At 46.8% G+C, this 22098-nt stretch overlaps 1 protein-coding gene across 1 annotated transcript in view; it reads left to right on the forward strand.

Moving 5' to 3' along the window:
• The first annotated feature begins 2472 nt into the window (after positions 1–2472).
• Positions 2473–22098, forward strand: part of LOC119393119 (anionic trypsin-2-like) — a 140638-nt gene continuing 121012 nt past the window's right edge. Inside the window, exon 1 of the mRNA XM_037659944.2 lies at positions 2473–2615. Coding sequence (XP_037515872.1) covers positions 2552–2615 — 64 coding nt within the window. The 5' untranslated portion in view covers positions 2473–2551. The remainder of the gene's footprint in view (positions 2616–22098) is intronic.

Here is a 22098-nt window from a genome sequence, read left to right on the forward strand (position 1 = left end):
AATTCCAACAGCTCTACTATACCACATACTTCAATACATATGGACCCCTCTTCACCACGGTCACGACCGGATTCTATAACAAGTCATGACCAGCTGCTGGTGCTCACTGATCACGGTGATGATGCCCTTGTTCAAGAACTGTCAAGAACTTCTTGCACACATGCACACGGGTTCGTGAAACGCGCGTGCGTTCTCGGGACACGTATAAGCACCACATATTAGCTTACCGCTTGTGGTGTTGGTAATACCCACGTTGTCATTGGCAGCGTTACCCAACCGTAAACAACTGCTTATATAACACATATGCAACTCTTCAACATATATATGTGTGCGCATAAAGTATATAGAAATCTTTAGCGTCATTTTGTAGCGTGTCGCTCAGTAAAAAAAGTTACGCCACAGTCACCTACCCGCCGCATGCTTCGCATAACATCGACTCCCACGGTACGTGGGATCTGCCGAATTTTCTTTTTTAAGCTTCACACAGGTACATTATCTGTCAAGGCATTTCAAGAAGACCGTGCTCTTTTCTTACCTTGGGGGCCAGATTGCCTCATCTGTAAAAAACCGGAAACTATAGACCACGTTTTCTTACATTGCTGGGAAGGAGTTTATTTTTTCTCGGCCACGGGCCACCGGCTGTTTAGCATAACAACGGCGAGCTATTTATATACACCATTTAACGCTAACGGCACGCAGAGCTCGGATGTGCTTCAGTGTGTGTAGTGTCACCCGCGAGATTTTAAAGCAACGCTCCTACATTTTCCTTCAGTTTGAAAGCTGCCCTTGAGACGCGCACTAAAAAGTGGCCAATTTCTGTACCAATGACGATGTGGAACTCCGAGTAAACAATGCGTCGAACGCCACCGCGCGGCAGGAGACGCGGATGGGTCACTCCACGCGCCGAAGTTTTAAAGAAAAAGAAGCCTAAGAGCATTGCGTTGTAGCGCGCTGCTCAAACACGAAGAAGTAACAACCGCAACAGTTGTTAGTTCGCGCTCGTCCTGTGTGTACCTGTGCGCTGTTTTCGAGTGTCCTTACTTGTGTTTGAGCAGCGCGCTGCAAGTGTCGAGCTGTGACTGTTGTTAGTTCGCGGTCGTCCTGTGTGTGTTCTTTTCGTCAGTCCTTTGCGCTCGAGCGGTGCATTGCAAGTATCGAGCTGCTTTCCGTTGTTCGTGTGACATTCTAATGTGTTGCTATCACATTCATTGGTTCACCGTTGCGGCGAAACTGTGACATTTTATTTATTTAGCTCTTTATTTCACACAAAGAACAGAAATCTATTTGCACAGCGCACCACCACAATAAAGCCATAAAACCCTCATGTTGCTACAGTCCCTCAGCACTGCCTAGAAAAGATGGTGACCGACAGGCGCAGCATAAAAAACAAACATGGTTGATCCCTCCATCATAGAAATCTTTATAACACGGAAGTCAACCGTGTCTTCACAGGCGTATAGTTGACTGTTTATTGTACATTGATGTATGTGAGCTTGCATAGTGTCTGTTGGTGTTTGGGAACTATAGCACCATTTGACGTGGATGCACCCACGTTGACGCCTAGTGGCACATCTCCAACCCGACGACTAATGCCAAAGGTCATGATATAACCCTTGTGGTAGCTGAAATAGTTAACATAGATTAGAATTCATACATTAACATACACGTGGAATTATTGGGCTGTTTTGAGAATTGTAAGCTTACGCGTCTTGGTGTACTTTGAAGACGGTTGCCTTATTATTCGAAAACAATTCGAACATTATTCGATTTGTATTCGTATTCGATTCGGTGTTATCACTATTCGATTCGCATTCGATTCGGTGCTAAAATTCACTATTCGCATACCCCTCCTCCAATCAGAAAGCCACATTCACTGACGCACCGCGGTGGCCTGTTTGTTTTAGCAATAGTTTCGTTGATTAACCTTTATTATTGGCTATCAACCTGTGCGAACACGGACTTGCTTTTTATGTGTAGTCGAACAAAGCCAAACTTGTTCCTACATTAACGGCGATTGTGCTATGACAGGTTCAAAACACTCTATTTAATTAATGAATGCTCATCTTATAAACGGCACATATAGCAAAAAGCTGGAGACACTTGTTTCGGTGCACACGTATGGCGAACTTGGGCCTTATGGCGGCGTGCAGGTGCGATCGACGAAGCTGTCTTGATCTCGGGGCTTTGATTTATTCTTGACGCCGACTACATCTGCGCCGCCAGTGATGTAAGCACCGAAGGAACAGCTGCGAATGCTCGTAATCAGATTACAAAAAAAAAGAGAAACCTTCTCCAAGGCGGCTTTATATCTGCGGCTTTATAGAGTTAAAGCGCCACCTCCCGTGCATCAGCAGTACTGCAACATTACTGAACGTTTTAGCTACGCGCAGGAGAAACTCGAGCACATAGCAATGGGTGTCGCAGTTGGCGCCATACACCGCAAAGTTGTGTTTGCCCTTCAAGTATGTTTTTACGGTTCCCGAAAAAGGGCTTATGCGATGCTGCAGTGGCCGCGACGGGCGAGCTCGGGTTGCGTGAACTGGGCGCAGTCATGCGCCCGTTGCGTCTGAAGCTGCTGCTGCTGCTTCCATTATGCGCCATCTGTTCCCAAAGAGGTGCGTGCTTTGCATAATTGAGTTTGAGGAAGCTTGTGCATTCGCCTTTTTTGCTTGGTCGATTCAATTGCATGCAAAAGCCATGAAACGGACAGAAATTCCTCGACAGGGCCAGCTTTACGCTCGCATGTTGCTCTCACACGGCTGCCTATAGCAGTACATAATTTTGTGCTTTGTACGTGCTTCTGATAGCCATCATGGATTTGCGCAGGTTTCCCCATTGGGGGGGGGGGGGGCAAAGCTTTATTCTAGCCCCCCCCCCCTCCTACGGTTGGTCGAGTCTCAAGGACCACTCACAATGGATTAGAAAAAATGAAAATGAAGCAATGACGTGCTTTCACAATTGCCTGCCTTTGGTTCCTGGCTTTCCATAAGTAAAGATGATTACTAAGCAGTTGTTGGAATGCAACATCAGGGGCCTTCGGCCACCATTATCGAAAAACCTGCGTGGCCATAACCCTGCTCTTTAAACAATGACGGGACAGGTCCGACTCAGTAAGCGTAGGGCAGCTAGACTTTGCGCCCCCCCCCTAGGTGACTAGAGAGAGCCCCCCCCCCTCTGCCCCCTCGTGAGCACGACTATGGTAGCCATGTTGAAATCACCTCTTTGCCCTTTTCTCCTCTTGTGGCACACGCGAATGTTATATCACCACCCTATCTTTGTCTAGTGCAGGACGAACGTCTTTGCCAATGATCTCCAAATTTAATCCATCTTTTTCGATCTGATTCCAATTTATGCCTGCGAACGCCTTAATTTCGCCAGTTCACCAAACTCACTGCCATACTCGGTTGCGTTTCCCGTCCCTTGGTAGCCATTCCATTGCTCTAACCGACCACCGGTTAGAGCAATGGAATGGCTACCAAGGGTCTGTTCTACGCATAACGTGACCGGCGCAGGTCTGTTTCTTTCACTTACTGTCAACTACAATGTCAGCTAAGTTGTTTTATTGCGATAGCAATTATATGGACAGTCTCGGCTGGTTTTTGCCGTCGCCGTCATGCTGCGTATATGTATAAGTATGCATATATATCTATAAAAGACCCAAAGAAAAATAACTCCGAAACAAGCTTCCGAAGCGCGGAATCGAACCAGCGCCTTCTCGATCCGCGGCGCGTGGCTCTAACCACTATGCCACAGAGCGCAGATTGTCCAGGTGGCTAACGGCGAGCGTTATTGGGCGCGAGGCCCAGCACTAGAGATGCGGGCGCTGCGATCGTTGTGACTTGCAGGGTTGGATCACGTGATCTCACGTTGCTCCGGCGAAGGGAAGCGGACGGTTGCAAATGCGTTGCTTTTAACCGCGATTTCTGGCGTTTTCCGCTTTGAACAGCGTTGTTTTGTTCTCACTTCATGTGTGCGGACACCTAGAGGCTACACAATGTGGGAAAGTGCAGTCAGAGTTATTGGTGGAATGGTACTTTATACAGTGCGAGCCTAGTGTGAGCTTTCACTTTCACCGTTACCCTCCTTTGCAAGAGCGTGATACGGCTTCTACCTGACATTCCTTTATTATTATTTCCAGCTCATGGGGTTACTTGCTTATAGGGGATGTGTGTAGAATGAGCCCATCCAGTGTGACTTCTTTTTTATGTTGCGCTACAGGCGACAACATGGCTAGCTTCAAACACTGATTCACCTTCTACAATTGTTGGGGTTTCAGGTCCCAAAACCGCGATATGATTGGTGAGGGACGCCGTAGTGGAAAGCTCCGGAAATTTTGAACACCTCCATGGAGTCGAAATTGAGCTTGAGGCCCGTACGTGTACCTAAATTCAAGTGCACGGGCCTCATACATTGATTCACCTTCTAAAAGCAGCCGCGAAGTGTCATACTGCTTATGAATCAAGTTGTAAGTGCTGGACACTGGTATTTTTGCCGACACATAAAATTGCGAACACAACTATCTGATTTAGTTGGAATCGGTTCGTGCTTATGAAGCGCAAAAAAAAACAAAAAAAAAACACGGGGACGAAGCAGAGATACACACAGGACAAACACTTGTCCTGTGTGTATATGTGCTTCGTCCTGTGGTTTTCGCGCTTCATAAGCATAAAATTGCCATCTAGACCACAGTAAGCCACCTCTTGCAGCATGCTAGTGCATTCAAATGAGCAATTTATGCGGCCGGCTAGCACACGGTACATTTACCTTCGCAATTGAACCCTATCTGGACCGTATTTTTCGATCGCGATTGGCCCCTTAGTGCCAACTGCAGAACGGAGTAAATCGTAAAAAGTTCTCATCCCGATGTGGCTCGATGGCCATCGAAAATGCACCGTGTGCAAACCGTAGACAATTCGCGCAATCACAGATAAGTATTAGAATCGTACCGCAGAAAAAAACATGTGCTTACGTAAAATGTTATCTAGCTACAACCCTGAATGAGGCGTGTGTGTGCATATAGCTCTTGTGCTTTTGCCGCCAATAACTTGAGAAAGACTGCGGCTGCATGCAGAAGTAAGCATGCTGGCTTGCTTCCCACAAAGCGGACAAACCTCTCGCGTCATGCTTTATATTATAGGACCTTGTGTACTGAACAGGAATGCAAATTTGCTCATGCCATTTATTTCTCGTGCCAACCGCGACCCGTCTTTAGATGCGAACCCGCATGGAATGAAGTTACACGGTGGCCACGTTTCACGCATTTCTTGCCGCGAAAATATGTTTCTTTGTCTCAACCAAACGCTAAAGCCTATTAGATGCTTAGTTTCGACACAAAATGGTCGTTTACCTTTTACAAATGCAGCGCGCTCGCCCCCCGCGGCTACCACATCGGTGGCCGTAGCAGATGAGGCCGGCAGCCAAGGTGGTGTCAGTCATTTTGAGGAACGCAATATTTTTTTCGGAGCAGTTTTGCCGTATTTCGTAGTCAGTGACGAAGCCACGGCAGTATTTTACTAATTTCGTCAAAGTGAAGTGCAACAACAATAATGAGAAGGGAGACGCGAAAGCGGCTGCAGGCTGAGCGGGAGAGGGCAGGCGGAGCAATCCAACCTTGCACGTTACACGGACGCCTCCGCATGGTGGCGCCACGGTATGTCCTCGCGCCCAATATACACACCATTTACCGCAGTACTCAGAGACGGCAGGCGCTTATAAGCGTTTCTTCGGTACCAGCGAAATGGCGCTAAGAGCGCAACGGGCGTAAAGCCAAACGGGCGCAAAGGCGTCGGCCAGCTCGCCCCGCTCCTGCGAACGCCGTTTAACTTCGCCCTACATGGCGTGGTCGCATTCGTGCGCTTATTCGAGGAAAGAAAGGGGCGGGGGGGGGGAGCGGGGGGTTGTCTGTGTTGTGCTTGCCCCACGATGTCCGCGCTGAAGTCACAGAGCGTACGAAGGTCACTTCGCTCGCTGCAGCGGCCGCGTTTGCGAAAGGAGCGCGCTGTTCAAACAGAGATAAGTAACAACTGTGACAGTTAATTCGCGCTCGTCCTGTGTGTACCTGTTCGTTCGTTTCATGCGTCCTGCTTTATGTGTGAGCAGTGCACTTCAAGTGTCGAGCTGTGGCGCATGATAGTTCGCGCTCGTCCTGTGTGTGTTTTTCGTGCGTCCTTTGCGCTTGAGCGACAGGCTGGAAATTTCGAGCTGGTTTCCGTTCTTCGCATTACATTCCAATTTGTTGCTACCGCATTCATTGCTTCGCCGTTGCGGCGAAACTGTGACTTTTTAACACGAAAGTGTTTTATGCCGGGGTCCACCAAGACTTCAGTGACGTATTTCCGTCACGGAAATGACGTAGAAAAAATTTACATGATCAGATGGCAAAGAAAAAAAAGTTCCGTCAACGGGCATTGAACCCACGACCGCACGGTCCGCAGCAACAGATGCCGGACACGCTATCCACTGCGCCACGGTCATTTTTTTTTCTTTATTGACTGCGCCACGGTCACAGACTGCAGAGGCTTTGCAAACGCGCCTTTTATATCTACCACTCTCCCGGTCGGCGGGGTGGTGTTGCCCTCATGAAGCGGTAAAGTAATTCTTCATTACTGTGGCCTCCACGATTAGCACCTGCAACGCGTTACACGTCCGTCCCATTCGGCGCGTTTTCAATAGAAGTTCAATTTTGTCAATGCCTTAACACACCGCAAGGTGGCTACCTTAGCCTAAGCGTCGTAAAAGCGTCGGCCTCACTCATAGCATCACGCTAATCCAAACCAAAAGTAGCTCTGGGACGCGCGCCTGCCTCACCTGGCTGTAACACCGCGTTCCCCGTTGACGCGCTCGCCCCGAGAAAAATCGCGGCCGGGCTAACGAGGCGGCACGACGCGCTTTGCGTTTCCTTATAGTCCGGTTAAAATGTGTTCAATCACATTTTAAGATGCCGCGGGATGGCAACCAAGTTCTGCGTCCAATATGCGACGCTCTTCTGGCTATCACACCTCGTTCTCTGATTACGCTTTCACCGTTAACTACGGCTACCAGAAGGGTTTGTTTAATCATTTAACATGGACGTTAGCCGTCGGGATGGAGATGTACCACCAATCATCAAAGCGGGTGCATCCACGTTAAACGGTGCTATAGCTGCAACACATCAATATACATTGTGCAAACTCTCTTGTATCAATGTACAGTAAACATTCAGTTACTTCTATAAGGGCACGCATTACTTTCGTGTTATTCCGATTCCTATGACGGAGGGATCAACCATCTTTTTCTCTAACCCACTGTGCTGTCTTTTGATCTTACCGCCTGTCATCCTCCGTTCCATTACGCTGATTATGATGATAATGATGACCTTTACAAATGCCTCACACCCACTCTGGGGGATTGGCCAAGAAGCGAATAATTTATAGGTAAAAGTGGTTACGCGCTGTGTGGTCCTCAACTTCTTTTCGAAATTCTTTGTTATCCTCTAAGTTTGAGCTCCGTATTTTACAACTGGCGGTATCCGATGATTGTATACACCTTTCCCTTTAGGGACAGCAGCAAATTGCCTCTCATTATTTGGGAATGCCTGCCGTTTGCGCTCCAGCCAATCCTTATTATTGGGTGAATTTCCTTTTCATGAGTAGGCTCCCTTGTACACACTCCAGAGGTTGGTTCTCAGTCATGATATCTTTTTCTTTCGTCAAACTGTTACTCATTGTCTTTGTCTTCCGCATACTTATATTTAGCCCAACTTTAGTAACTTTGTCGGCTCGGATCTTCAATTATTTGTTTTTTTTGCAGTTACCGCCATTGCTGAAGAGCACAATGTCATCAGCAAATCGTCAGCTGCTGAGATACTCTCCGTTAATATTTATTACCAATTCTCCCAATCCAGTCATTTGAGGTTCATTGGTGTAGCCAAAGGGGTGGTTGGCGGGGCCTCAAGTATTTCACGCGCCAATTTGTTGGGACGTCTGCTGATGATCTTGATGTGATCAAGCAAATCACAATTACACTCTTTACAATAAAGGGCCCAATTCGATCCCGTTCCTTCTTCTAATGATTTATAATGTCCTAAAGCAGCGCTGGGCAGCATCAAAGATACATGCATCTCTGATACATAATCGAGATACTCTTTGGGTATCTCAATCGTATCTGTATCTCCGATACATTAAGTACTGCATCGTGTATCTTAAGATACAAGGTAATGCGATCGTAACACCACCGTCCGAAACAATAAACATTAACTAAACGCCGCTCCTTAAGCTCATACTGCTGCCACTAAAGGAGGACGAGGAAAAGAAAAAACGGAAGGACAGGAAGGTTAGCCAGCTCTCAGATCGGCTGGCTGCCCTGTGCTGAGGAAAGGGGTAAGGGGAATAAAAACATGATAGAAAAGAGATATTAGAAAAGAAAAGAGAAAGAAAAAACAATAATACGCACAGGTGTATCTACGAGGGGGGGGGGGCAAGAGGGGCACTGGCCCCCTCATTGAGGAAAGGTAAGCGGGCCGAGACCCCCACTTTCGATAGTGGTCACTGTCAGTTGCACGCTGGCAAAGCTTTCCTTCAACACAGCAATCATGTAATTATATAAAGGAATTTCTCCTATACGCTTCTGCTCTGAAGATTGTCCTCCGCGTCTCACGACTACGGCTTTCCGCGGTGCAAGCCACTTATGCGACACTTTCGCGCCATGTGCTCCAACATTGCAGAGCAGGCTACCGCTAAGCAGGGCATCTACAACGTTTTATCAGTCTGTCATGCTTTTATTCTGCTCTGTCTGGCCTGGAATTTAAATCATCGGCGACGCAAATGCGGGCGGAAACCAGTAAACGTTTCATGGAGCGATGAAACCTCTTCCTGTTTCACGAAATTCATTTTCTTTCAGTGAAAAGGAATAGCATCACCGCTGGTCAATGTCCAAGTCGCTGTGAGTCGATGACTGTGCAGAAGTGTTAAGTGTTTTAATGTGGGCGAACTGGAAGCGCTATAAAAGGTTTCAGCTTTAGTTTCCGATCAACCTGCTTAGCCTTGCTTATCATACGCGTATGGTAGCTTGCAGCGATCGCAGCGGCTTCAAACAAGGCGACGAATATGGGAGTGGACTCGAGCACATTGGGGAGCCCAGATTTCAAGCTTGCCCCGCAACTTGATCTACCGGACAAGGGAGATGGTCAAGGTCCACGGTTTTCTGGACAAAGGAGACTGAATTAACAGCCACGCTAATTGGTCTTGATTCATCTTGAATTGACTTTTACAGCGCAAAATAAAAAACGGACGACAAATAAGCACGCTGAGCGCCGCTTATTGCTCTCACCCTCTTTTTCAGCATGGATGAGTTCAAAGAGTTTTATTCGCGCACAAACAGCTCAACGTCGTTTTACTACAAGGGCAAACATTTATCATACGCAACTGAATCTATTTCGCCAGATGCAGTAAGTGCCCGCTACCAATACGATCGGCGAGTAGGCTTCTTGAATTACGTTCAGAAGGAGACGCTGTCCGGCTATTCCATAAAATGTTTAGTTATTGTTCAGCATATGAATACGCTGTTTACTTTGCACACGACATTTCAACGCCATGAGATTTCACTGATTTGTGGCGTCGTGCAACAAGCAGGGAATCTTATGGCGCACAAAAAATGTTGGACGAATGCCAAAGAACTAATGGCCAACAATATGCCTTATGTAAAATAAATAGTTTAGTCTCTGATCTTTTTAGCTAGTCGCGCATAAGTGGTCATTAAGCGATGGATCATTTTTGCGCCATTTATTGCATCGTGTTACAAGCAGGTGCTGTGTACATGACCCAGAAAACTTCGACCGATCGTAAACTGCTAATGACCAATGGAAAAGGAAGCCATGCGAGGTAGCTTAACGTTACAATCGCCCACATTTTTGTTTCATAGAAAATTTATGGCTACACCGTTTGCATTGGTTAAATATTATTTCGGAAGAGCGGCGAAGACGAAGAAGTGACAAGCGAGCACACTTTCCTTGTTGCATACTTTATTTATTTATTTATTTATTTATTTATTTATTTATTTATTTATTTATTTATTTATTTATTTTTATTCTCATCAACACTCAATACTCAAAATACTTTTAAAAAGTTTTCATAATATCAATTCTGGGCCAATCCCCCAGAGTGGGTATGAGCGATATGGCAGAGAGTACAACAACAACAACAACAGCAGCGTGGACCCGAGCGCACCGCCCGCATTCCGTTTTTAGTTTTTTACTCAGCGTCAAATAAACAAGACGTTCTCTACTTCGGCTCCGCTTCCCGGTTTTCAACAGCATTGGTGTATTCCCTTGGAGGTGCCGGAGGGCCCTCCAAGAAATGTTGCAAATTCAAAAAGAATGCTTTTAAACAATGTGCAACTCGTATAATACCACAAATTCCTAATTTTTTAAACAATACTTGTGGTTGACAAGTTATTAATGATAGTAACGCAATAATAGTAATCATAATAATAACCACGCGCTAGACAAGATTTCGACTAGTAGCAAAGAAGAGAGAAGAAATAGTAGAGAAGGAAAGGCAGGGAGGTTAACCAGTTTAGGAAGACCGGTATGCTACCCTACACATGGGAACAGGGCGGGGGAGATTTAAAGATGGAGAGAAAGAGTGACCACGCAAGAGGGACCGACTACCACGCAAGACTGAGTCTGTGTGTGCTGTGTCATGTGGCAAAGAAGGCAAAATATAGGCAATATACGCAAACCTGAATATGAGCAAGAAAGTGTAGTACTTTTTAGGAAAAATAAAAGGTGCAGTTATTGCTACCTATATTAAAAGCAATTATTAGCGAGCAGCTTTCAGACATTAAAGGGACCGACAACTGCCCACAATATGAAATGAGTTGACTCCACTGATGTAAAGATTGTCCGTCGCACTGACTCAGACCAACCCTTTTTTTTTCGCGAGAGATGGATTTATATTTTTATTTCTTAATTGAAAGTCGCGAAAAATGACCTGTGGCGCCTCTGGCGGCAAAAACATGAATGATCCGATGAAGACGGCCACGTGACCGTTGATTGCTGTACGCGGCCGACGATATTTTTCTTTGTATTGAAATATTGTTCGTTTCTTTATATGAAAAGGTATTACTCATAATAATGTACATATAGGCCTGCGTTAGTAGTATGCATTAAAGTGGCGCTGCCTTCGCGCGACGTAATGATACCATGCTCGTCAGCGTGTCTTGAGCAACTTTTCAGCGCGCTCATGCAACCGCGTACGCAGTTTCCAGGTCGCTAAGATTTTGGAGCGACATAGTTTTGCTACCTACATTTCGTCTCAGAAATGACGCGCGCTGCTACTCGGCACGGCCGCGCATATGCGTAGTGACGTTTTCAATGACTTGGCTTGGCTCGTGCATCGAGAGAGTAACGACGCCGGGACAAGCCATCCATCACACAGGCGCAGGCAACCTTAGGCGCAGGCGCACACAACACTGTACAAATACCGGGAAGGTGTATAAAGCCACACCTCTCATTGTAACAGCTTGCTATTTTAAAAAATGGTTGGAAAGCTCAAAATAAAGGTGGTTAAGCATTGTTACAGTAACTCCTGCGAAAGCATAACAACGACAGCTTTCACAAGGGCTAGCGGCATCGCTATCAATTCTCAGCATTGCTGGAGCAAGCCTTCATGCGTGTTTGGAGCCTTACAGATCGAAAAATACTGCTTATAAAATAACTACGCGCTTTTCGGATAAACCACTGCAGCTACAAACGCTACAAAGGGTGAGCTTCCTGTCGCGTCGTAAAAAAGTGTGTCGAGAAAAATCAGTTGTCGGTCCCTTTAACGAAATTTCGTTGCATGATACAAATATATACTACTTGGAAAGCCGCCATCGACATAATTGTATTCATGCGTGAAGTTGTGTGGTTAATGTATAAGAAGTGTTGCTTGTAATACTATTACCTGCATAAAACGCACATGTATGGTTGTCGCAGCGTGTTCTGTATAAAAGCTGTACTTTTTCTATAATGTTAATAAACAGCGCTAAGCAAAATCTCTGTGTCTCTATTTATATAAGAGAGACAGAGAGAAAACTTCATTAGCACTCAATGCTAATGAAGCTTATATATATATATATAATGTTCATTACCATTGAGTGCTAATGAAGGTATATATACCAAAATACCAAAGGGTTTGTATGTGCGGTGAAATATTCACAGAAAAATGAAACAGGCGCGCGTGCACTGCCATTTTATTTACGTTTCGCTCGGGGTCCAAGCCGCATCAGCCAGATGCAGCCAGACCCCTACTGAAACGTAAATAAAATGCACTCGCACGCGCGTCTGTCTGATTTTCCTATATATATATATATATATATATATATATATATATATATATATATATATATATATATATATATATATGATGCTGGCCATTCATATGAAGCGTACCAGGTAAATTTTCGACCATCTCCGATAATGCTGAAAAAGGTTGGGCTGGTATATGTGTGAATGTCAGAAGTAGTTATTGCGGCGTTATAGTTCGGGAAGAAAATTTGCGTATAGAGCGCGCTTCGAACTTGGGGCACGGAAGTGAAACTGTGTCGTACATAACAATTTATAAAAAAATAATGGTTTGAGCCATTGCTACGAAACAATTTCTTAACACGAAAGTGTTTTATGCCGGGATCCACCAAGATTTCAGTGACCTATTTCCGTCACGGAAATGACGTCGAAAAATTTACGCGATCAGATAGCAAAGAAAAAAAGTTCCGTCAACCGGCGTCGAACCCACGACCGCTCGGTCCGCCACAACAGATGCTGGGCACGCTATCCACTGCGCCACGGACACAGACTCTAGGGGGCTTTACAGACGCGCCTTTTATATTGTCACGTGGGTTTCTTATCATTACTTTTGCTGTATTCGGTTTTTCGCTCACAAAGGCTGTCAGCAACGATCAGCGCAAACCGCGCCTCATTGTTCGAGAAGCTTCGCGGTTATTGTAGATCATTTTGTTAAGATTGCGCGCAAGACGCGAACACTGGAGCTTATTCTAGAGATTGCGCAACAACCACCTATATCGCTATAAAGTTCGACAGCGCCTGTATAAAAGCCAACGCGCTTGACCGCTTGTCAGTTGATCGACGGTCGACGCTCTGTTCGCCGCTATCAGTGTATTGCTGTAGTTTGACTTTTCAGTTTCTCGGCCACAAGTTCGGCCAAATAAACAGTTTCATCTCGGACGTGCTGACTGTTGTCTTCGTCGACGTCACGACCACGTGACAATATCTATCACTCTCCCGGTCGGCGGTGTGGGGTTGCCCTCTGGGAGCGGTAAAGTAATTCGTCATTACAGTGGCCTGCGCAATTAGCACGTGCAACGCGTTACACGTCCGTGCCATTCGGCACGTTTTCGATAGAAGTTCAATTTTGTCAGTGCCTTAACACACCGCGAAGTGGCGACCTCAGTCCTAGCGTCGTAAAAACGTCGGCCTCGCTCATAGCATCACGTGAATACAAACCAAAAATAGCTCTGCGATGCGCCCCTGCCTCCACTGGCTGTGCCGTGGTGTTCAATCACATATTAACATGCCGCGGGATGGCGACCAAGTTGTGCGTCCAATATTCGACGCTCTTCTGGCTATCACAGCTCGTTCTCTGAAGACGCTTTCACCGTTAACTGCTACAGCTACCACAAGGGTTTGTTAATCATTTAACATGAACGTTAGTCGTCGGGATGGAGATGTACCACCAATCATCAAAGTGGGTGCATCCACGTTAAACAATGCTATAGCTGCCGGACATCAGTATACATTGTGTAAACTCTCTTATATAAATGTACAGTAAACGTTCGGTTATTTCTGCAAGGGCACGCTTTACTTTCCTGTTATTCCGATTCCTATGACGGAGGGATCAACCATCTTTTTTCTTAATTTCATGGCGCTGCTCTTTCATGACTATGATAGTTTATTCAGTTGTCTCAGCTTTCATTATTTTTGACCTTGACGAAAAGTCGCAAGAGGCTGCATGTTTAGCGCTTCTTAGAAAGAGCACCGATTTTTCCGCGAGTAATATATTCACATTGAAGGCTTTGTAGGTGCCTATAGTAAGTTATAAATATACTGAGGGATCGAAAGAAAAAGAAACATTGCCACGATATTGTGACAAAATAGGGAAAAATAGCGTTTTGACCCATATTGCAGCTATATTTTCACAATGTAGCGATCTAAGCAAAAATATTACTTTTGCATCGTTGCTAAGTATGCATTGTGTGTACTACGTACAAGAAGTTTGAAAAAAGTGGTTTTTGTTTCAAGCGAGAAAAACATTTCCTAAATAAACAACGGCAAAGGCGTACGAAGTGTTCCTTTGCCTCGCCTTCACTGCATAGCGCGTCAGCGCAGCATTCTAACGAGGGCCTTTTTGCAGCAAATAATGCAAGTCATATAACTGATTGCCACTTATTTCAGTGATACTGCTGTATATAACGTCAAAAAAAACATGGCTGATCCCTCCGTCATAGGAATCGGTATAACACGAAAGTGAAACATGCCTTCACAGAAGTAGTGCTTATTGTGTAATGATATATGAGAGCTTGTACAACGTCTATTCGTGTTTGGCAGCTATAGCACCGTTTGATGTGGATGCACCCATGTTGACAGCATGTCTCTATCGCGACGACTAACGCCCATGATCATGATTAAACCGTTGTGGTAGCTGACGGTGTGAACATATATTTGGACACAGCGAATCGTGAATTTCGCGTAAGGATGATATCAACAAGCTCATAATCAACACTGGTACCCGGTATGCACTTCTTCAAAGCGTCGTCAATTAAGGAGAGAAACGGCACGGTGTGCGCTTTCTAGTAATGGGTAGCCGACGCCTGTGCTCATGCATACACTAACACACACTGCGCTTCAGCAACACGAGAGGTAGAGGTTGGTAGCCTGAGCCGCAAACGCGTGCGTCCCGCTGGCCTCTCTCTCGCAGGCGCTGCTCTAGCTCCACCAAGGCACGACATTCGCCCGTCGAAATCGCGTCCCTTCTGCAACGCATATTGCAGCAGTTTTGTTAGTCGGTGCTCTCGCAATTGAAGCAGTCGGCGGGGTCGGCGGCGGAGAAATCCCGTTGGTGCACGTGGAAGCCGCACTACTCCGATGAGCCGACGCACGCTAACACGAAGCCAAAGGCAAAGCAGAGAACATCGGCAAAGAACGTAACTGCGTCAAGGTAGAGTCACTAGAAAAATTTCAGAGTATCGCATCTGTTTTCCGCACGCCGCCGCCGACGCGATTGGCTTACTCGCATCACGAGACCTCTCGCCGCCATATCCCTTCCAAGCGCTTTGGGTGCAGGCGCGTTGAATGCAGAGCGCGGCCGGACATTTAGCAGTACCACGGTCCCTAGAAGTACTTCGTCGCTTTTTAAACGCGTCATGCAGATGCCAGAGAGTAGCTCACCAGTAACCGAACGTTGCTGGTGAGCTACTCCGGGAATTTCGTATATTTTTGAATTCCGTGTGGGAAACATTAACGTCAAAGATCGTCGTTGTACGTGGCTGCATAGTTGGCCGCGGAATGAATTCGCCCCCCTCGCAGAACACTCCTTTCTGCAGTGAACTACACAAACTTTGCTGGAAAAGATGTCATGCAACAGGATACTTCACCTTTACGGTTCGCTATGTTCAGCGATATTGAAAACTATATACTACACACCTTTCTATTTGCTTGGCTGTTTATATCTCGATCTGTTGAACAGATTGTGCATGCATTTCGAGTTATAAGTGTGTCACGCACGAGAGCGAAATCGAAGACTTATTAAAATAATAACTGTTTCCTGTATACCTTGAAGGCAATTGTCGCGTGATTATTTGCCACTGCGCAAAACTGAAGCGTGTAACTCTGTTGATAAACTTGATATAAGGCAATGTTATTAAGCGTATTTTATTTTTTTTAATGTTGCTAATGCTACATTGCGCCGAGCGCACCCTTACAATACTGTTTAGTGGGTGAGAAATGGTCACAGCAAAAAAGAAAAAAAAACGGCTTAGCCTCCCACACATTGAGGGAATCGATTTCATGCGAGCCCTAGCTCGTATACACATACTGTGTTGCAGTAGCATGCGCGTTAAAAATTTTCGGGATGTGCTATTTCTGATCAAAATAACATAAAGCACTGCGCCGAGGAAGTTTTAACAAGAGTGCATTACGAAAAAAAAAAGTTGAAATTAATAGTAGTGCAGAAACCGAACCCTAGCTGTTTACGCGCTGGCAACGCCAAAAAAAAAAAACAAACTTTGTCGGAACACAGCAAACTATTTGCAAATGCACTGTAACGTTGGGAATATTAAGGAGACAAAAATAGGAAATGAAACGACTGACTAGTGACGTCAATCATTTTTGATGGCCTAATTCCTACGTATCTGTTAGGAAATGACAATGTATTCGCAAAATAAAATGCACCTTACCTACCGCACGCCCATTCGCCCGTGCGTTCGGCTGCTGGCGTTCCGAACTGAGACAAATACTTCACGCACAACTTCCACTTACCGTACACACACCACTAATATTACAGATAACACCCAGCTGAACAGCAAGCATGGTGCGCAAGTAAGGTATGCGTCAGCGACCAGTCGAAGGACGCAATGCTGAATATTCTCGATGTTCGATAATGTTCTCGAATGCGCTATGAAGTGAACCTGAACACCGACTGCAAAGCTAGCGCAAACAGTCAACGTTCACCAAGTGTCGAAATAAAGGACATCTCGTACGGTCATTACGCTAATGCAACTATACAGCTCCGGACCTTGCGAACACACCTGGCCGTGAAACGGAAAGAGACCGATGAAGCCACGAAGAGAGTTCGCGAGCACATGGCAACATTCGCCGCACGTTTCATTAGCTACACCGCTTACCGCGCAGTCGATTCATGACTGTCGATGACTCGAAATCACTTCTGATATCCTTTTGAAGAAACACACACACACATATTGCAGTTACGCCGAGCGTAACACGGCATCGAGGCGAAAAGATCGGTCACTTCTCAACACACGCTACCAACGCGCCGGACGGTCCGGAAGGGATATGGCCGCCGCCGCCCAATGTTGCCCGCGTGCAGCCTACCTTTGCGGTACTGTGAAATTTTCCAGTGACTCTACGTCAAGGGTGCCTCGGCGACGCCAGCGCGGCCACTCCTACCTCTCCGGTATCGAGACGCTTTAACCATGACCTCAGATATAGCGTGCAATCTCGGAGTAAGCGCTAGTAAGTGTCTATCCTGAAGCATTACTTCTTTTCACCTCTCACAGACGGCGGCACTGCCCCGCTCCGCCCGCCGCGAAAGAGAATCTGTGAAAGATATAAGGCGCGTTAGCGCCGTGCATAGCATCTCCCGAGATGGCTTAGTGGGTAGGGCGTCGGGCGCTTGCCGTCGCGGCCGCAACGTCGTGGGTTCGATTCCCAGCGGGGCATCTTTTACTTGTTTTTCTTTCTCACCCGTTGGTGTCCATTTTATCAACGTCATATCCGTGACGGATGTACTTGGTGGACCCCGGCATAAAACACTTTCGTGTTAAAAAAAAATTGGCCGCGTATCTGCGTGCTTCGCTGCAAATGTCGTCTAAAGACGATAGAAGAGGCGCTGCGTGAGATATGGACGCCATCTAGCAATACGTCGGGAAACACGAGTGCTGTGTTGCGGGCTGGTAGTCCCGGCGCTGCGGCAGGCGAAGACCGGCGGTGACCAACGCGACCGGTGGGGACGCCGGCCAGCCCGAACACGCTGTTTGGCGCGATGCGCCGAAGGAGAAGAAACGTCCGCACTCAACGAGTACTCTCCACAAACTCTCTTACTTACACGTCGCCTGGGCAAAACAGGAATGCCAGAGCGGCGCCCCCTGTCATTCGTACAATGCAATACTGAACCGAAACCGAAACACAACATAAGCTTGTGCAGAGGGCACGGAGGAAGACAAGTTTCAGCGCAGTCGCATTTTCAGCGCACCTTAAGAAACTAGGGTTGTAACATTGTAGGGCGAGTAGGGCCAGAAGGACCGTCACGACGAAAACCTGCCTCCTCAGTCGTATTCGCCTGGAACGCTGGTGTGGCTTCGCGTTCCCTCCTCCGCTCCTGGCCTTTCCACAAAGCTACTGCCTAAGTACGAAGTCTCCTACCGCGTCCTACGTCAAGCATCCCCAGTTAACTATATGATTGAGCCTGTTCAATCATCAACGGACCGCCGTCGTCGCGGCCGCGAGAATGTTCACGTCGATCGACTGAAGCCGCATTATGACCCACCAGTTGTACCTGTTTCTTAGGTCGCCAGGATGGCTCCCTTTCTGCGGGGGAGTGATTTGTAACATGGTAGGGCGCAGACAAGAACGCCTGCGATAGAAGAAGACGAAGACGGTTGTTGTTGGCGCTCGCGCTTGCTCGGCTTGGACCGCTGATCGCTTCAGCTGTGGCAATCTTTTAATAAACGCGTTACTGTCTCAACGTTAAACGCATACCATCAAGGTCTTTAAAATTGCGTATCTATGTATTTTCTGTTAAAGGAACACACCGCCTAATACATACCTAGTGATGTTGCGCCTCAGATATGCGTAATGTTTGCTTTTTGATCAACAATGTACACAAGTATGAACCTAGTCAGCCGTTCACGATGGCTGGCCCTTGGGCAAGTGGTTCAACTTTGGCCGAGTGGCTGAATCGAGGGACGTGCCGACAAACAGAAAGACAGACAGAAGGACAGACCAAAATTTCTGCGTTTAAGTTCCCCAAGAAAGACTATCGTCTTAAAAAAAAAAGAACGCCAGGCCTGCGCTGAAAGCGCAGCACAGTCACAGCGAAAGCGGGAAGAGCGGCGTTTCTAGAGCTTGTTGTAAGCTCTCTTGGGGCTACTAATACAAGCACACTAGCAAGGTACCCACTACGCCCTAAATCACAATTTTTGTGAAGTTGGGAAGCACCTACTAAGCCATTATTCGTCATTCTGCGGAGAAGCGAGGCACCAGCTACACGTCTGTAAGGCATTATGTGCACTTTGTTGAAGCGACGACTGATGACGATGAAGAATTGTGGCTCAGCCCTTTGTAATGGGTTGGAAGCTTTAAATGGCCCACCAGTTATGCAACTTGCATTGGGTGACGCCCGGTCGCTATTTCCCTCTCCCGCCATGTTGTATAACGTACGTTGACGTGGGAGAGAGAGAGGGGGGCAAAGAACATTACTGAGACGCCGAGGAAATGGATCATGCGCTTATGCGCTCCCTTGGCAACCAATACAAGTGCACTTGCGAGGAACCCACTACGCCATAAATCACTACTTTTTGAGAAGTAGGGAAGCAGGCACTATGCCGTTTTTCTTCATTCTACGGACACCCGTGGTACCTGATAAACGCATGTAAGGCATTATGCGCACTTTGCTGATGCTGTGCCTCATGACGATGAAGAATTATGGCGGAGTCCTTTGTAATGGGTTGGAAGCATTCAACAACCTACTCGTTGCGCAATTCGCATTGTGTGACGTCTGGTTACAGAATTCGCGTTGTGCGACGCTTGGTGCTTATTTTTGTTGCATATCAAAAACGCAGGATCAGAGGGTGGAAGAGAAACTTTATTGAGCTGCTCGTAGTTACAGAGCCTCGAGCAGACTGCCCCGATGGAGGCGGGGTCCTCGAGGAGAAGGAGGGCCGTTCCGTCGCTCTCTTATTTACAATGGCACTGACTACGGTGACGGGGCCCGTCAGCGCAGTACCGTCGTAAAAGTGACGGGGCCCGTCACCGTAGTGTAAATGGTAATAGTGACGGGGCCCGTCATAATAGCGACGTACTTATAGTAACGGGCCCCGTCATCTTAAAGCGGTGACTATGGTGACGGGGCCCGTCAACGCAGTACCATCGTAAAAGTGACGGGGCCCCTTTGCCGTAGATTTTTGGTGGTTTTAGACGCCCTCGTCGTGTGGCGTTCGTGGCGTAGTAGTTACTTGTGTGAGGCAATAAAGAAAAAAAAAGCGTTCATGGTGTAGTGCGCTCTCCATGAAGTGTTTGGGCTGCAGGTCGTCAGTTCGATTCCTCCCGTTTTTTCTTCCTTTTTTTTTCAGGTTATGCATCAACATCAACATTACTGCTCTGACGGAGTCGTAACTTTTTCGTTCATGTCTGCGGCGGTTAGACAGCCCTAGCGTTCGGATGATGCGTTGTTCCTAGGCTTGTGCGAATATTCGAGCACTTCGAATATTCGAACGAATATTACAGTATTCGAATTCGCTTCGAAACGAATTTAAATTCTAGGAAATTTCGAAGTATTCGAAATGAACGAGTAGACATATATAAACCGCATGTAACCCCCTGTAAAGGTGGTTTCACTGCAGTAGAAGTGTGCTATACCGTGAACACATCTTTCCAGAAGAAATCCGCACTGCCGCGAAGCCCCACTTCAAGGTTAAATGAGCATGTAGTAAATCTTGTTAATTCAGAGTCACTGGGACTGTGACAAATTTAATTAAGCGAGTTCTCGAATAACCAAACATACAAAAGGCGGGATGCAAGGAACTTTGTATTACTGGAAGTAATCAGAGGTGGTCGTTTGCTGTGCCTCCTAGTTTGCGGCTACAAGGGTTTTTTCCAGCAATACTTGGTCCGAATTTTGCCGCTAAACCGGGGAAACGGCGGGCCTCGCTGAGGCCAGTGCAAGAAAAAAAAGAAAGAGGGGAAGAAAACGGTCTCGTGGTCAACTGAAATGCGCGCCTGCGGAAAAGAAGACGTGCTTCGCTGCAACACAGTGGTGACACACGGGCAGCATGTCACCTGCTCCTCGCAGCGTCAGTGCGTCATGATGCGGCCATTCGCCCATCATTTCTTGTAAAATAAAGAATGTAATAATGACCAGTGTGACGGAATTCGCGATGTGTTCAGGGTGGAAAAAGAGGATCATTGAAGCTTTCGAACTGAGTTTTCGAAGTAGGCGTTGCGGGCAAGTACTCCGCCAGCAGTGCAAGTACGCAAATTGCCGGAACAACCGCCAACCGGAGGTTCACACACATCGCGAATTCCGTCAGACCGCCCTTTATTAATTTCTCTATTTTCCCTGAAAGAATGGGTAAATCATGACGCACTGACGTTGAGAGAAGCATTCGTCATGCTGCCCGCGTGTCACCGCTGTGTTGCAGTGAAGCACGTCTTCTTTTCCGCAGGCGCACATTTCAGTTGACCACGAGACCGCCTTTTGTTTTGTTTTTTTTCTTGCGCTGGCAGCAGCGAGGCTGGGATGCTTCACTTGTCACTCATTAGTATCGCTACATTGCATTGCCTTGTGGCTCCTAAGGGCCATCGTTTCTGCGGACTTATGGCTAAATCGGGATCGGGAATTGGCACATGGCACCCAAAGTTTTTGAATTAACCGGGCTGGTACTCACCGCTGCTTCAAATTATCCACTCAGATTTACATTGCAAAATACAGGGCCATAGAAATCCTTCTAATTATGCGGGATTTCGAAATAAAAGTTCGAATTAATGGGGTTTTACTGTATTACCCTCACATCGATTCATCATTCTTTAAGTTTAAAAGCTTGTTATACCGGCTTATATGCTCTAATTATAGTAAATTTTAATTAACATATTTTACAGGTTATCACTTGCATTCAACCGAAAGTCAAATCCTGCTACTAGTCAAAGTTGCTTCGAATTCGCTTCGAACCTAAAATTTAATATTCGCGCAAGCCTAGTTGTTCCTATGCGACCTCGGTTCTAATCGCGCTAAATAAGAAAATGTTTCCTTTTTTTTTCCTTTTTTCAGTATTGTTTCACAATACCGTCCCGAGCTTCCGGCTAGTCAACAATAGTTACTCATTCGTGGTAGCACGGCTCAGCGTGGGAGAGCGGAGCCCGTACCAGCATGTCGCTGCGCCGCTGACGGTCATGCGCTGCGCAGCCAGTTACAGGGACGCCATGGGCGCAGCGAGGACAGCCAGTCAAATCAGCAATGTTCCCTCCGAGATGTCTTTCGACCATATAAAGCAATTCTAGAAAAAACACAGGAATACTTCAGGCGCAGGTGGCTGTTGTGGTCGGCGGTGCACGTCAATACGAAAACATTTCGGGGGGGGGGGGGGGGATGCTGATATGCAGCATCAGCGGCG

The sequence above is a fragment of the Rhipicephalus sanguineus genome, chromosome 5 (assembly GCF_013339695.2).
Source record: "Rhipicephalus sanguineus isolate Rsan-2018 chromosome 5, BIME_Rsan_1.4, whole genome shotgun sequence".
Lineage (NCBI taxonomy): Eukaryota > Metazoa > Arthropoda > Arachnida > Ixodida > Ixodidae > Rhipicephalus > Rhipicephalus sanguineus.